General features: G+C 39.1%; 2 protein-coding genes across 2 annotated transcripts; one reads left to right on the top strand and one right to left on the bottom strand.

The window, feature by feature from the left end:
- Nucleotides 1-719: 719 nt before the first annotated feature.
- Nucleotides 720-7400, top strand: si:dkey-228d14.5 (uncharacterized protein LOC796266 homolog). The gene is made up of 7 exons (XM_005913942.2): nt 720-1053; nt 1702-1749; nt 1842-1907; nt 2000-2067; nt 2158-2288; nt 3791-3968; nt 5257-7400. Exons 1-7 carry the CDS (start codon nt 989-991, stop codon nt 5448-5450), a joined length of 750 nt encoding a protein of 249 aa, XP_005914004.1. The 5' UTR covers nt 720-988; the 3' UTR covers nt 5451-7400.
- Nucleotides 7327-15008, bottom strand: eif4e1c (eukaryotic translation initiation factor 4E family member 1c). Its single transcript, XM_005913941.3, has 7 exons — nt 14902-15008; nt 13501-13586; nt 9115-9210; nt 8854-8917; nt 8623-8736; nt 8363-8502; nt 7327-8245 (listed from the first exon to the last, which is right to left on the bottom strand). Exons 1-7 carry the CDS (start codon nt 14917-14919, stop codon nt 8131-8133), a joined length of 633 nt encoding a protein of 210 aa, XP_005914003.1. The 5' UTR covers nt 14920-15008; the 3' UTR covers nt 7327-8130.
- Between the last annotated feature and the right edge of the window lie 116 nt (nt 15009-15124).

The following is a 15124-nucleotide window of genomic DNA, read 5'->3' as shown; positions in this document are numbered from 1 at the left end:
ATCTGATGGTATTTCTCTGTTTTGACAAGTTTTCTGACACCACTGGGTGAAATTTAGCTACAAACCATTACAGGGGACCCACTGTGTTTAACAGACGGCTGTAGACGCTCACTGCTGTACCTCGTTCCTGACCTCTTCCCTACATATTGATGATGATTTCAAACAAAAAGTTGGATTCATCAGTCCATAAGATCTTTTGCCACTTTCTTGTATAATTTGGCACATCTCAGCCTTTTCCCAGTGTTTGGGTTGTTCAAGATTTTTGCACAGTACTTTATGTGGGGAATGTAGAAAACAAATATTGGATATTTTCCTCCAAAATGTAGTAGAGAATAAATGTTATGTAGTATAAAAGAGACTACAGCACAGACACACACACATGTACAGTACAAGTACCTGAAATTCATATTTATTGAAATGACTGTACAGGGTGCACGTAGCCACCTACCTGACAGGAAAGACAAGACACGGGGCTTAAAGCATTCCAAGCTTGTCTAATCTAATAATCCTACCAGCCATTCATTGGAAAATTCTCATAAATTCAAATCTGTGCACAACTCCAAACATTTACTGTTTGAGTTTATCTTTAATACGTGTCAAACAGAGCAGTAGCTGGCAAGGACTATAGAAGGGAGACCGTCGACAAAACAAATAATGTGACAAGAAGACCAACCCTGTGTTTCATAATATTTGTTGTAACACAGCAAGGTGGTGCCCTGAAGGAGTGGCAGAGACAGTCTGATTTAAAAGGGAGGTAGTTCTCCGGATGGAGGAAGACTAAACTAACAACAGCAGTGCAAACGTCTGCTCCAAGGACTTGAAGTTAGGATTTTTTTGGGGGGTTTTCTGTTCTAGTACTGATTGTATATAATGCTGACTGCATGAGGCTTCTATAAACCCCCCAAAGAGGCTTGACATTGAGTATTTTTAAGACAGCTGGACCTCTGGAATCCGTCTCTTTGCTGCTTGTCGTCATCATCATCCAGACATGGGGTTGTGGATTATTTTCCCCATCTGTCTTTCCCTGGTGTCCTTCATTGGAACGTGGAGTGTGTAAGTTTACTACAGATTCACTGTTTGTTTTTTGACATTTACACTATCATAAAGCTGTGGGAACGTTTTTAAACATGTCATTTTTACTCAGTCATAACAATGTTCTTTCTATGTGAAACTAGTAAACAGAGTTTATTCATATCTGAATGTTTTTCCCGATAACGTCACACCATGTACTTGATAGTCAAGCTTAGTACATGAACTGCGTTTTCCTGGCACTTTCAGAAATCAGTGGGATTTCTGCAATGCTGATAACATTTGGCCATGAAGAGGAAGTAAAGAAAATGGCATCATATTATTTCCGCTGCTTTTCACAATCTTTTATTGTACTGTTTTATCTGCACATCGTCTGTGGAAACAGTCGTCGACGTCAGAGCAGCTTCTAAATGTAAAGGCACGTCAGAACTCACCTGCTTTGGAGTTTGAAAATATGTGAGCCGGCTTGTTCCGTTTGCAGGGTGTGAACTGTGTCTGTCACTAAGTTCATAAAAGAAAATCTTGTTGAACAAACGACTTTAACGACTGAGTCACACCAAACTGAAAACGTGCTTGGCGTTGATGCTTACATGCTGTGACACTTCCTTGGAAGCATTTCTGGTTTGATGTTTGCAGATTCTTAACAGTTTTTCTTTTGTTTTATATTTCCAGATACGGGCTAGCCTTCTCCAACAATCATGTGTGCGCCCTCACTGACTGGTGACTTTTTAAATCATCCTCATTTTGTTTTAAATATGACCCAGTGTTTATTTAATAATGCAGCCTCTAAAATGGAATTAACTTGTTTTCAGGGGTAACGGCAACTACTGCAGGGCTAATCATACTGATGCTGGATGCTGCTGGGTTCCTACAATAAGGTAAAAGAAGACTAAATGCACCCGTTTATTTTTCTTCTTCCCTGGAATGAAATCTTGAGACAGAATGAAACAAACTAAATATGTTATTTCAGCTCAAGTGGAACATATCCGCCAGAAAATTCACTTTTTACAGCCACAATCAACGCCGGATCCTTCATGTGTGAGTTTACCTGCTAAATGCCTAAACCATTATACACACATATATATGTATGAGGGATGTGTGTCACACCAACTGCGATCTCTTCTTTAGTTTTCCTGTTCTGCATATTCCACCATGCCCATATAATGGAGAGGCACTCAAGTCAGTCCATGCTGAGTAAATTTGCACTGGTCTTTGGTGTGATTGCAGCCATGGGGGCATTCGCAGCCGGAAACTGCAACGTAAGTGCCGAACGTCATACTGCAGCGGTGTTTCTGCAGGGTTACATTGTTTCAGATCTAAATGAGAATTTCTGTTTGCGCTTGTGCTAAAACAGCAAATAAAGGCGGGTATCTTGTAGCTTTAGGCCATCTATAATGAGAGCCCAAGCACACTAAAGTGCCATTTATGCTTGGCTTATAGTGTTTTTTAGTGTGTTAAAGGGCAAATATGACACTCTGCTACGTGATCTGTAGTGTTATACTGCACTTACATGTAGTGACAAAACGATTCTAGAAAAATCAGTTAGTGAAGCAGGAATGAAAGGAAACCAGTTATAATTAAAACAAAGGGTTTAAGGACATCCAAATACTTGGAAAATGTTTCAAATCATAAACCTGTTCGGCGACATCGTATTTTTCACTGCACACTGCCTGATAGTACTCACTCACATGCAGTGTTGGTCAAGTTACTTGAAAAAAGTAATCAGTAACTAATTACTGATTACTTCCGCAAAAAAGTAATCCCGTTACTTTACTGATTACTTATTTTCAAAAGTAATTAATTACTTAGTTACTTAGTTACTTTTAAAAACACGATTTACAACCTGAATAGGTGATAAAGCGATAGATCTTTCAGCCCAATTCTACTTTTTCTACATAATCCATCATACAAAATGTAATCAAATGGAAAAGTCTCTTTTTTAACTTGTTTTATTAGTTTTAATCTTTTAACTTTATCAAGCAAAACATTTAATTATATGCAACATTCTCTGACTGGAAGAAATTAGTTTAACATTTAAACCTATTTTCTGCACATTCCAGCACATAAAATAAAATATTTTTTGTGTTTACACTCAGTCTTTCAAATAGATGCAAGTAAAACACAGCAGAAAATAAATAAAGTCAAAGACTCAGCGGTCCTGTTGCTCTATTTTCACCTGTAAAGCAGGACTGGGTAGGCGGAGGTTTACCCTGGTGCAGGTGTGCCGCGGTCAGTTGAAGAATCCGCGAGTTTCTCTGTGAATTTCCCATTACGTCGTTGCGCACTCGGTGCTTGCTTGGAAGTTTAGGGGTTTTTTTCGCTGTAAAAAGAAGTTTTCTTCCCACGCACGATGGACGCTAATGTTTTTGTCACTTTTTATGGAATCAAACTCAAAGTAAGGTCAGTACTTCCACGCTTTAAACGCTGCACGCTCATACTCTCTCCCACAATCGATATGTGATCCATTGTTGATCTGCACACAGCTGTTGTCACCAACACAGCTGTCGTGAGACATTCTCGCAAAAAATCACGGTTTTAGTAACGCAGTAACGCAGCGTTCCTACGGGAAAGTAACTGTAATCTAATTACCGTTTTTGCAATAGTAATCCCTTACCTTACTCGTTACTTGAAAAAAGTAATCAGATTACAGTAACGCGTTACTGCCCATCTCTGCTCACATGCCAACACCTTTCGCAATCTTAGTCTTGATTTAAACAGCCTGCTATTATTCGCTGGATTTGATGGTGAATGTCCTCCACAGCCGTTTCACGTGTCACTCCTCCACTACCTCGGGGCTGCCATCAGTTTCATGTGCGCGTGCTTCTACACGGCCATTCTCACCGTGCTGACAGGGAAGTGCGCCCTATCTGGATATGAAAAGGTTCTCTACCCACTGCGAATCATCTCCACTGTGATTCAAGTAATTGTGACCGTCATCTGTATCCTTTCACAAATCATGGAGCCAACTTTATTTTTTATTTTTATTGTTGTTGTTTCTTAAGCCATACCCATCGACCTTGTGGCTGGTTAAGCACGCAGGTTAATAGTAAACTTTTGATGGGTTAATTTGGTGTTCCTTTAAACAAGGGATTTCAGCAGCTAGCTCTAGAACTAATGCATGAGTTATAACACACTGGGACATATTTGGATCCGGTCAGCTCCTGTGTTTACCAAGTGGGACCGGCCACAGAAGTCCACATGACAGAAGCAGATACACATTAATGACCTTTTTTAGTGAATTATTAACCATAGCTTTCCTTTCCTTTTCCTTCTAGCTTTACATTTGTCCTCAACCTTGTAGATCTATGGGATCAGATGCACAGCAATGAAACATTAGACACCTCATTTAGCATTTAGCAGAGATTCGGTGATTGAGGTGGCTGTAGAGCAGGTCATCAACTGATTGGAAGGTTAGTGGTTCGATCCCTGGCTGCTCTAGCCTGCATGTCAATTACCCTTGGGCAAGATACTAAGCAAAAGCTGCCCTCTGATGCATCCATGGGAGTATGAATGTGTGTGAATGTTAGCTACAAGGCATTTAAGCATAGGGAAAAGGTGTTTGTGTGAATGGGTGAATGAGGCATGTTGCATGAAGCTCTTTGAGTACAGAAGAGCACGATTTAACATCAGGAATACAGAATCTATTGACTGTGCAGAGTAGCAGAGTTTTTCTTTCCTCACTTTTATAACTTACTTTTATGGGTTTCTTGTATATTTTTACGTATGGTTAGTTGCTGATATCAGTCTGCAGTGATTGGGGAAGTTATTCTTTCTTTTTTTTTATGTGACAACATTCATGAGGTTTACAATAAAACGGATTGCTGTGCTGTGTGTGTGTATGAGAACAATAGCCAAAGACGAATGGTTACTGACTGTAACTTCAGTTCTATGAGTAAAGGTCAAACGTGTCTCATTGGTTGCAAAGGGTGGCTAGATTGTTGAGCAGATTTAAGTTGTGGTTGCCATGACTATGTGCTAACTCTGCCCCTGATGTATGCACACAGTAGTCAGGTGTGGGAGAACTCCAGGAAGAGCTGGCCCATGCAGCTGATTCATGCTCATCCAATAAGAGTGTATTTAATCCCAAATTAGCCCACATTAATGATAGAAACACAGTTTCGCCTCATATAGCTATGTTCTTTTGTCAAAGAAATGTGTAAGCTCTATGTCCTCCATAGTTTTAACCATCAGTAGACCAGTGAAACACCCTTAACCCAGAACCTTCAGATACTGTCTTGTTCGCTCAGAGCGAGTACTTCTACATCCATCTGTCTGCTGTCTTTGAGTGGATGCTGAGTATGAACCTGGAGCTGTTTGAGCTCAGCTACGCCGTGGAATTTTTCTTCTTCTCGTCCTATATGCTCTCGAATCTGTTGAACAAACAAGATGAGGTAAAGCCTTTGATTATGACGATGTCGTGATATAAGGCTGCCAGGATCCAGCTGAACAATGCAGAAAGTGAGGATGCTGCAAGAAGGACATCTGTTACTACAGTGGCTGGATCGTGGCTGAAGGACCAATAGTGTTTTGTTTTTTCCTTTTCTTGGATGGATTGGATTGGATGGTCTTCTTTACTAATTTTTTTCCATATTTATTGAACCAAACGAACAATCATACCAGCTGGATTGTATCTCACGCAGATGCCCCATCTACAGAACAGCTTATTTTTGTTGTGCAATCATTTTTGTAATGAAAAATTTGTAAAAAAACAAAAACAAAAACAAAAAAAAACAAAATAAAAGAACCCCCTCACAGATCAAGTTTTGTGTTAGGTAACAGCTCTTCCATAACCCTTTGGGATGTATTACTTTCACACAAGGAAGTCATGCCACCGTGCTGATAAACATATCTGCGTTTGGAGCTAAAAGGGTGGAGGACTTTTATTTACACCCTTTTAAACAATAAAAGTCTCCATGACGCTATAAGATCCTGTTTGACTGGATGATTAACTTGAACGACAGTAAAAAATAATAAGCGTCATCAGCCGCAGCTGGTCTAGCGATAGACCAATGGACATTACAAGCAATCTTGGCTACATACACTTAAGGTGATGTTGTCAGTACCCTTTCCATTCCAGAGATTTTCACTGTGGTCTGTTCGATGTATTTCAGTGTCTGTGTGCTTTAGAGGAAAAGCCGGAGTAGTGATTTATAAATTGTAAAGTTAAAAAGGAAAGAATAGTTTCATGCCTCTATGTGTCCCACGTTAATACAGTATTTTGAACCAGTTTGTTTGCTTCACATTTATTGTTTTATTCTACTCTTGATCAGTTGCCAGCACATAGTTGGAAAATGTTGACCCAGACACTGATGAGCATCGAAACATTTACAGGTGTATAGTTGAATCGTCACTTTTCAAAGTTTATAAAGTAGCTAAAAGGTATTTTGAAAATTTTCTGACCAGACATGTTAACAATGCTGAGAGGTATTCTGACATTTTTCTATTCAGATTAAAAATAAAAAACTTAAAAATGTGCATTTTTCTAAACTTTCATTAGAATGTAAAAGTTAAATATACTTCCATCTCTTTTGAAAAGCTGAAATGTGTTTTTATGGCTTCATGCACTTTTTCCCCCCCGTCTTCCAGATTCTGTCATTTTAGCTGCTCTTCAGTTTGGGTGTATCTGTAGATTCTGCTCGCAAAAAAGAAAGCCAACAACTTGAATCCAGCTGTGACGAAAACACAGCATCACTTCATACATTTCTCCTCTGTGTGGAACTGAAAAATAACTTCCTCAGAATATACTGCTGCTACATTTTTTTTGTGGTAGTTTCCATCATTTTCAACAAATCTGCAAAGCTTGTGAGTTTTTGGTCACTTTTAACTTTTCCTCATGAGTATGACATTAGCCCGAGCTGCTTCTCACTATAGCACTTACTAAAAAGTCAGATTTTTGTTCCCAGGAGTTGGTAAATACCACAAATGGTAGTCAAAACGGAATTTTAAAAATCAGCTTAGTGTTTAAGAAAGCAAGTTTGCCAACTTTAAAAACCTCAAAACAAAACAACACGCTTCTGGTTTTAATGCAAAGCACTTAAACTTTACTTGAAAGAAGGTAATATACATCCTGGAATTACAGATAATAAAGATACATTATGAGCAAAATCATTTCACAATGAATATCATCTTTCTTTTGCAACAACCAAGAGAGGAGTGCGACATTATCTACAGTTTTTGTTAGGAAGAAAACAGTGAAAAGCACACCTAATTCTGTCGGCATCTTTACTGTATGGTACACTGTAAAAAATGTCATCTATATGCAGTAGTCCACATTATTAACCTTAATAACAAAAAAGAAAAAAAAAAAAGAACAATTTGAAAAAACACGAGCTTCATGGTTGTCTTTCAACTAAGTAACTGCAATGCATACATTATAAATAAATGTAAAGGGAAGAGAAAAAAAGTTGAGGAAAAAACCAAAACAAAACCTACAAGCAATATCCCACAATTCCAGCATGGCTGAAACAACAAGTGGCCTTAATCCAAACCCTACACTTTGGAGTGTGACCACAGCTTTTACAAACCTTTAAGATACTGTAGATTATTTAAGCTGGTGCGTCTGAAAGCCCGGCTCATGCTCAACACTTGTGGATAAATCAAGTTAAAATTGCCCTTAAAATTTGTTCTGTATGAGGACGAGTTGCCTGCCTTCTTTTTCCTGTGAGGTGAGAAACACTTTTTGTAAAGAGTGAGAACTCAGCATGAGAGAAACACAAGGCCCTATAGTTAAGTCTTTCTTTTTTAATTAAACAACTCAAGCCATTAAGTATTGGGAAAAAAAAGCTTGTTCTCAGCTAAGCTAGGAGAGGTCACTGATATTAATCACAGAAGTCTTCAACTCTAAAAGTAAATCATCGTGTGTTCTCTTACTCGTCGTACAACATCTCAAGCCCGATACCCTTCCTCCCCGTTTTTTTTTTTCTTTAAACAACCGCTCCGCTGGCATCTTGAATTGGGAGAAGCTCCAGCTGTACACGCTATGAACAACTCTCTTAGCAATAAAAGGAAAGGACACTACAGTAGTTGACAACTCAAAAATTAATGTGATGACGCAGATCGGCAATTGTTTAAATCTACAGCAAATTGAAATGAGGAGCTTTTTCAAACGGAGTACATGTTCTTGGTGGTGGAGCCGCTCTTACTGGACGTGTCGTCGTGCGACTGGTAGCCAATCATGGCTTTCATGGGGAGGTTGAGACGCTCTTTGTAAAGTTGCCTGTGAAGAGATGAGATGGAAGCGGTGTGAAGACTCAAGCAAGCTCAGTGTTGCCATCTAGTGGTCCACTGTAGCTCCTACTTGCGTATTATGAGTAATGTGACTTTAAAGGCTCACCCTATCGTCATGATGGCGTCCCTGTTTTGGCAGTTGCTCGTCCAGATGGATATTTTGTCACCTTTAGGTCTGACGTTGACCACAGCTCCGCAGACGTCTTCACTTGCCTCATCAAATGACTCACCGACTAAACACAACAGCTGCAAAAAGCACAAAAAAAGTCAAACTATACATATATACATTTATATTTAAATCACAACCATCAGGGGAAACATCCAATGGATACGACTCTGAGTGGTTTCAGAAAACAGCCGTCTTACCGTTTCCATCCAGTAGCGATCGAGGTCATTGTGCCTCTGTTGTTTGTTGAGAGTCATCAGCCATCGACCCCCCAGCTTGTTCCTGTCGTCCTCCCACATGGGCTTGATCCCATCCTGACGCACAATATGAAGCAGCTATTAAACCCTATCCATGTCTTTAGACTCTGCTGCAACTGAGTTTAAGGGAAAATGTGTAAACATTTAACATAAAAAACAAAAAAAGAGCCTTACCTTGAATAAGCAGTAATCGCAGCCAAAGCCGAGTTTACTTGGCTGCTGTATGTGGTTGTATAATCTGGTAGAAAGATGAAAAAGTAAATTCCTAACATGAGTGTGTCGAATTGTAGAATTTCAGAAGCTTTTATCAGAACAATGGTCATTAAACAACAATCAGTAAAGTGAAACATGCTGACCCTGATTGACATTACCATTAAGGGACATGTTGTGCACATTAATAATAAACCATCAATAACTTCAGCAGAGAAAACTTACGCCCAAAAATCTTCCACTGTGTCAAATTTAGAAATGAGACGCAAGTTCTCTGTCCAGCTTTTGCTCTTGTCGTTTTTGAAATACCACAGGGCCCATCTAACAAACAAACAAACAAACAAATAAAAATGCATCATTCATAGAATTCAGTATTCATAGACCAAGAGGTAAAGAGCATAATTACACCGACTGTCTGAAAATCTCTCAAAACCATGTCGGAAAATGCAGATTGCTGAACATGCATAAACTGAAAATAAAAGAAAGTGCATGACTTTGCCCCAAATTGTGATTGAGCAAACCTCGTGAGTGTGAGGGGAAAACTCCCTGCTTGTTGACTTCTCCATCTTTGTGGGGATCAGAAATCAGAAGTGTCATCACTTACAAATGTATCAACCTGGACATATTTCCAGTCTGTCGCAGAGCCAACACAGTACGAGCTTTTCCGATGTCAGAAGGTAAGTGGGGTAATGCCTGGCTAATACTTGAATGGGAGACAGCCGATGGGAATACCAGGTGCTGAGAGCCCAAATCCGGCCATACCAGCCTGAGTAAGTCTGTCTCTCTCTTGTTTTTCTACAGTTACATTTTTGTATTTTAGCCTGTTTTGTGTCAGAAATTAAGTGATTTCTCTGTAGAAAGACATTGGGCAGCATGGTACGTGATTTTGAAACCACTATACAGCGCTGCAGTCCACACACCTTGTGCTTTCCTTAGGGATTTTGGACCTTTTTTTCACTTTGCCAATCTTTGCTAATAATAAAGTGCAAGGTTCTTGGAAAACACTATTTAGGGTTCCTACTTAACAGCAGCTGGGCTCAGTATAGGGTATTTGGTACTTTACATTTTCTTTTTTTAAATAAAACTGTTATTGTTAGCAATCAGTTCTTGAGTTCAGTACAAGCATATTCAATGTTTTGTATCTCTTAATTTAATAACAGCTCGATGCTGTACCATCACTGTTAAAATCAAAAACAAGGACTCTGCGTGAAACGTTTACCCTAACAGCAGACGTACACGCTGTTTCACAGAAGAACACAACAGCTAGTAACAAAAGCATGAATGTCAATGCAAAAAACAAGAGAAAGCCAGCCATCAACCGCACTACAAATGCACTCTTTGTTTACAGTGGCTGCTGTAATTCTTTTATGCATTACCAAGGGGCAGTGGGTGGGAGGCTAGCAGGCAGGGTTCAGGGCAGTGAGAGGACATCAGCTGAACCGTTTGCCCCCCCTCCACTTACAACTGTAACAAACCCACCCATGTGCCATAGACACAAATGAAGCAAATGGACCGAACAGAGCTAAAAGAGAGGATGAAAGTATATTTGTTTAATGCGAACATCACACTGCACATACTGACACCAGACTGCTCACAGCCGTGATTCTTCTGGTGAACCCAGAACAGTCACAAGCCAAGACTACATGCCTAGTAATGGCATATAAACAAATATGCCAGACAGCAAGTCAAGCCAGCTCTGTTCTTCACATGCACTTTAAAATCCAGGTAACTTGTTTCTCAGACATGGGTGGTGGACTGGATTGACAAACAGTTAAGGCCTTCGCGGCGAAGCATGGCTGATTCTAGATTAAGAGAGTCATCAAACACAGATACAGACAGCAGTTCAATGAGGCATGCAACTATATTAGGGCAGTCTTCCTAATGTCTTAGGAGAGTTAAAGACATTAAAGTTTACAAAGCAGGTAGTTTAAGCTTTTCCTCACGAGAGATAAAATGATCATTTCAGGCCATGCAGCCAAACGAAACAGCAAACCTTAAGAGGACTGATTAATTCACTACTGTGACATCACCCTCTGACACAGACAGTAATATGTGATTTGTTCAGCTGTGAACTAATCAGCGTGCTCCAGTCCCCACAGTTTTCTGAATGTGTGTCAAGTAAATAAGAATGAGCCGCAGCAGAGCTAGAGAAACAGTGTCATCTGAATATTTAATAGTTCAGCTGCCAAACACAGACGAGTTGTTGTGGTTCTGACTTTAAAAAACAAAACAAAACAAAAAAAACATGGTCGTGATTTTAAAAATAAAAAGAGTCCATGGGCAGACAGGCATAAACTATCCACTTCACTTTCAGCTCCAGTAAACTGTATACTAAACAATTTTCCAAAGCAGAAGCTGAATGCGTTCTTCCTACTTCCCAGCAGCTGCTGGTTTCGCTTAATGACGGTGCCATATGAAAATGGTGCTGCATGACTTTGAAACTTGAAAGTGATCATCTTATGTAACAGCTGAGTAACGGATCTGCGCAGTCTGTTCAAATCCATCTCTGGACTCACCTTCAGACCGCAGCAAGATCCAAACTCTTTCCAAAAGCAAGAGAAAACCTTCATAAGCAATTATTATATTTAAATCTATGAAAGCAGATATTAAAGTGAATCTCTTAAGGATGGTAATAAAGTATCAGGGAATAATTCAATTAGATGGCACAGATATAAAACACCAATAGTTTTACTGTTATCAGTAAAACTATCCATCATTATTCCACCTTGAACAGATGTCAAAGGGGATTTGTCTGCTAATTATTCATTTAGTATTAATTAGTGACTCTGCGTGATTCACTGTTAAAACTAATCTGTATTTACTTACACTGAACCTCTGTGCAACCCTCACATTATTCATTTAAAAAAACCAAAAAAACCAAGTTATTTTAGCCCCTCTCAATTTAGTAGCAGTAAATATTTATGACAGACAAAAGCAAAAATCTGCAAGTACAATGAGACATGCTGTAGATTTAAAAAAAAAAAAAAAAAAAGGGGATAAGAACTTGTCTTCCTTTACCTAAAAACTCCGACCTCACTCTGAGAGCGCCAACCACTGATGCTAAAACTGACATAACAAAGCAGCTCAATCATTTATTAAGAAACCAATCACACCTTCGGCCGGTGAGACAGTTAAAACACATCTGTGATGAATATTTAACCACAAATTCCAAATAACTCAACAGTCCTCTACTTCCTTACAGTGAAGCCAGAGAGAAGTGACAACACCTAGCCCTCAAAATGAGAAGTCTGCAATCAAAACTGTCAAAATGGAAAACAAACCCCCCACGTCAGTATGTTTAAATAAAACCAGGGTGAAAGCAGCAGAGATGGACAGCCTTGACCTCTGAGGCTGAGCTGAACAAGCAGAATGACCTAGAAGTGACTTGCCAAGAGAACCATTCAGCATTTCCAAACAGACTGTACAATGCTCCTGAATAGCTCGTCGCCACTGCAGAACTATGATAACATTTCTAAAAGGACAATAGAAAAAACAACAACTGCAACTCTAACACAGAGGAAAAAACAAAACACATGACTCTCCTCAATCTGCTCTTCTAAACCTTAAAATAAGAAAACAAACAGAAAGTGCAAATATGAACCTGATGAAAATAAACTGAACATTTATCCTTACTATGATGCTCAAGCTGTAACTGCTTGAAAACAGGTTTGCTGTGCACTCATCCATAATTTTCCCAAGTGACTAGATGGGTAATTTGAATATCCTGTTTACGCTGTCAAAATAAGTGCTGTGGTGAGTTTCTAATTTCACTTTCATCCAAGAGACCAGAGGGACAAAAAGAAAAATCAATCAGCACATGACTGTAAATATGTTTGTGATGCCAAAGACCAAAAGTCAAAGTACAGCTGCCATCCTAAAACTAGATGAAGATGAAATGCCATTTTCAACTCAATGTAAAATAACACTTTTCACATGGTGATAAATACACAACTAACCTTATTCCTAAAGGAAAACTTCTTCACTGATTTCATAATGAAACAGCTGTTTTGTCTCTATAGAGAAAGGTTATTGATCCTAAGCGATTAAGTACATTTAGCCCCACCATCTCTGTATGTTTTCAATGAGCTCAGTTTCTGTATTTGTGTGTAAATAATGATGGGATAAAAGAAGTCCCTCTTCCCTCTGAAAACGGTCACAAAGGTGATATTTGAAAGGGTGTTAAAACATCAGTAGGTGTGAAATGTTCAATGGTGTTGACACCTTTCTGGATGGGGTGAAATTTGGCACCCTGGTAAGCCTGAAGACATTCTATTATAATCCAAATCAACCCCAACGAGTTTCGTCTGTGCCTCAAACTATTTAATTAACGTGACAAAACCAACCTTAAAAATTGTTTCAGATGAGAGTCCAGTCCCGGTCTCTGAATCAACGAGACGGGTGTGTTTGATCTCACCACCACACCCACCTCTTAAGGCACAGTTTGGCTTTTCTAAATGAAACCTCCCCTGTATCTAATTTTAGAAATGCTTACACCAGCCATTTCTGATTGTTTGGCCAGAGGATTTGCTGGTTGTTGCAAGAAGACTGCAGAGTATGGAAGCACAAGCAGCTTTCATCCAAATCAAACTCAGAACCTGGTTTGACTCTCACCTGTTTTGCAAAGGGTGTTTGATATACTGCTCAGGATTCGCAACAACCTGACCGTCAGTCTGTTGATCTTCAGTTTCAGTTGTTTTCTGAGGAGACATGCACACAAACACATCACAAAGTCAACCACACAAGTCTACTGATCACAAATGGCAAAGAAATTTGGGGTAGTTGGGTCAGATTTATATCATAATGTTGCTAAAGTCCTGCCTTTACTTCAAAGTCAAAGTTAGTTCAATATCACAAATTTCAACAAAGTTAACGATAAAAACTTAATGGAATGGTCATTGCCATATACAGTTAAGGGCTTTTCTCGGGGGTAATCACACACTTAATTTCATAGTGTGTACAGTATCATAACATCACAAAGCACTGCAAGCTTTTTGTCATCATCATCATTATTATTACTACTACTACTACTACTACTGAGTTTCTAACAGAAGCTAATACATACTTTTACAATTTAGGGAATAATTCCAACCTTTCAAAAAAAGAAAAATAAGACAGTAAAAACATCAATTACTTAGACTGATTCACAAACTCCCAGCATAATCTAAAACATACCAATTTAATCCCTAAATCGGGGCTACTTAAAGCCCCTAATAAGAATAGTGTAACTATGTAGTCCAATGTATAAATATAAATAACAAAAAGCTTACATGATCTATAAAATGCAATATTATCACAGTATAGCTTGCATTTAAAGTGATCTACAGAAACGTAACAAAGGCATGACCTTAAGGCCCCCTAAAACAGAGGGGCTTAATGGGGCCTTGTTCCATTATCCAGTTCACAGCTGGGCTCTGCCTTATACTCTTGCATTTTTATAAAGATTCACTTAGCAACATCAGAGTCCACCTCAACTACATTTTTAAGGATTAGACGCAGGAGCTGATGGAAAACAGTCAGCAGGGGGTATATACAAAGAAAATCAATAAGCTAACTTTACAGATAACAGTTACTAGCATTAGTTTTAGCAGATGAGCTAGGCTAGCTGCAGGCTAGATATACACGTGTCCAGACTTTCTAAAAATGCACCAATAATATATCACCACGGGTGTTTAAAGGTAATGGCATTTCATTAAAATTGTCGTAAGATATCGACTGTAATACCCGACTAGATTAAAACAATGCGTTGACTGGAGTTTGAATGAACGACGTGCAGTCAGTCACTCCCTCCCTGCCCAACAAAGTCAGGCAGTGCCTCATACATCCCCACTGCTGAGCATGCTAGCGCTAATCCACGCCAACATCTGTCAACTCAAACGCGTTAATTTGACCTAAACGCCAGTTCGGTTTCACAGAAGCAAAGTTATGCGATGTATGTAGTAGGTGAATTGGAGATTTATCCGGTCTTCACGTGCATATTAGTCGATTTTTTGTGCTATCTCTTGTCTCTCTTACCGGCTCCGATGTCGCCATCTTGACTGTAGAAGTGATCTGCCCGTTCGGCGCTCCTGCGTCACTCCAACTGCTCGCTCTGCTACGGAAGCCGCCTCAGTCCTTTTTTTTTTTTTTTTAATACTTTAATTAAATTTATGCACATATTACAATCTCTCGTTGGGAGACAACATTTGTGCAACAACATCTTGAAAAGGTTGAATAAGAAACCAAACGAAAAAAAAAA

This window comes from Haplochromis burtoni, unplaced genomic scaffold, assembly GCF_018398535.1.
Source record: "Haplochromis burtoni strain Fernald_Lab_line unplaced genomic scaffold, NCSU_Asbu1 Contig_7, whole genome shotgun sequence".
In the NCBI taxonomy this organism is placed as follows: Eukaryota; Metazoa; Chordata; class Actinopteri; order Cichliformes; family Cichlidae; genus Haplochromis; species Haplochromis burtoni.
Note: the sequence above shows the minus strand (reverse complement) of the source record. Positions and strands in the feature narration are given on the sequence as shown.

Coding starts and splice junctions, on each gene's coding strand:
- eif4e1c (XM_005913941.3), bottom strand. Junction 8,918..9,114: donor ACAGTGGAAGATTTTTGGGC/GTAAGTTTTCTC, acceptor TCTTTCTACCAG/ATTATACAACCACATACAGC. Junction 8,737..8,853: donor GCGATTACTGCTTATTCAAG/GTAAGGCTCTTT, acceptor ATTGTGCGTCAG/GATGGGATCAAGCCCATGTG.
- si:dkey-228d14.5 (XM_005913942.2), top strand. CDS start 989: ATGGGGTTGTGGATTATTTTCCCCATCTGTCTTTCCCTGGTGTCCTTC. Junction 1,750..1,841: donor GTGTGCGCCCTCACTGACTG/GTGACTTTTTAA, acceptor ACTTGTTTTCAG/GGGTAACGGCAACTACTGCA. Junction 2,068..2,157: donor CAACGCCGGATCCTTCATGT/GTGAGTTTACCT, acceptor TCTCTTCTTTAG/TTTTCCTGTTCTGCATATTC.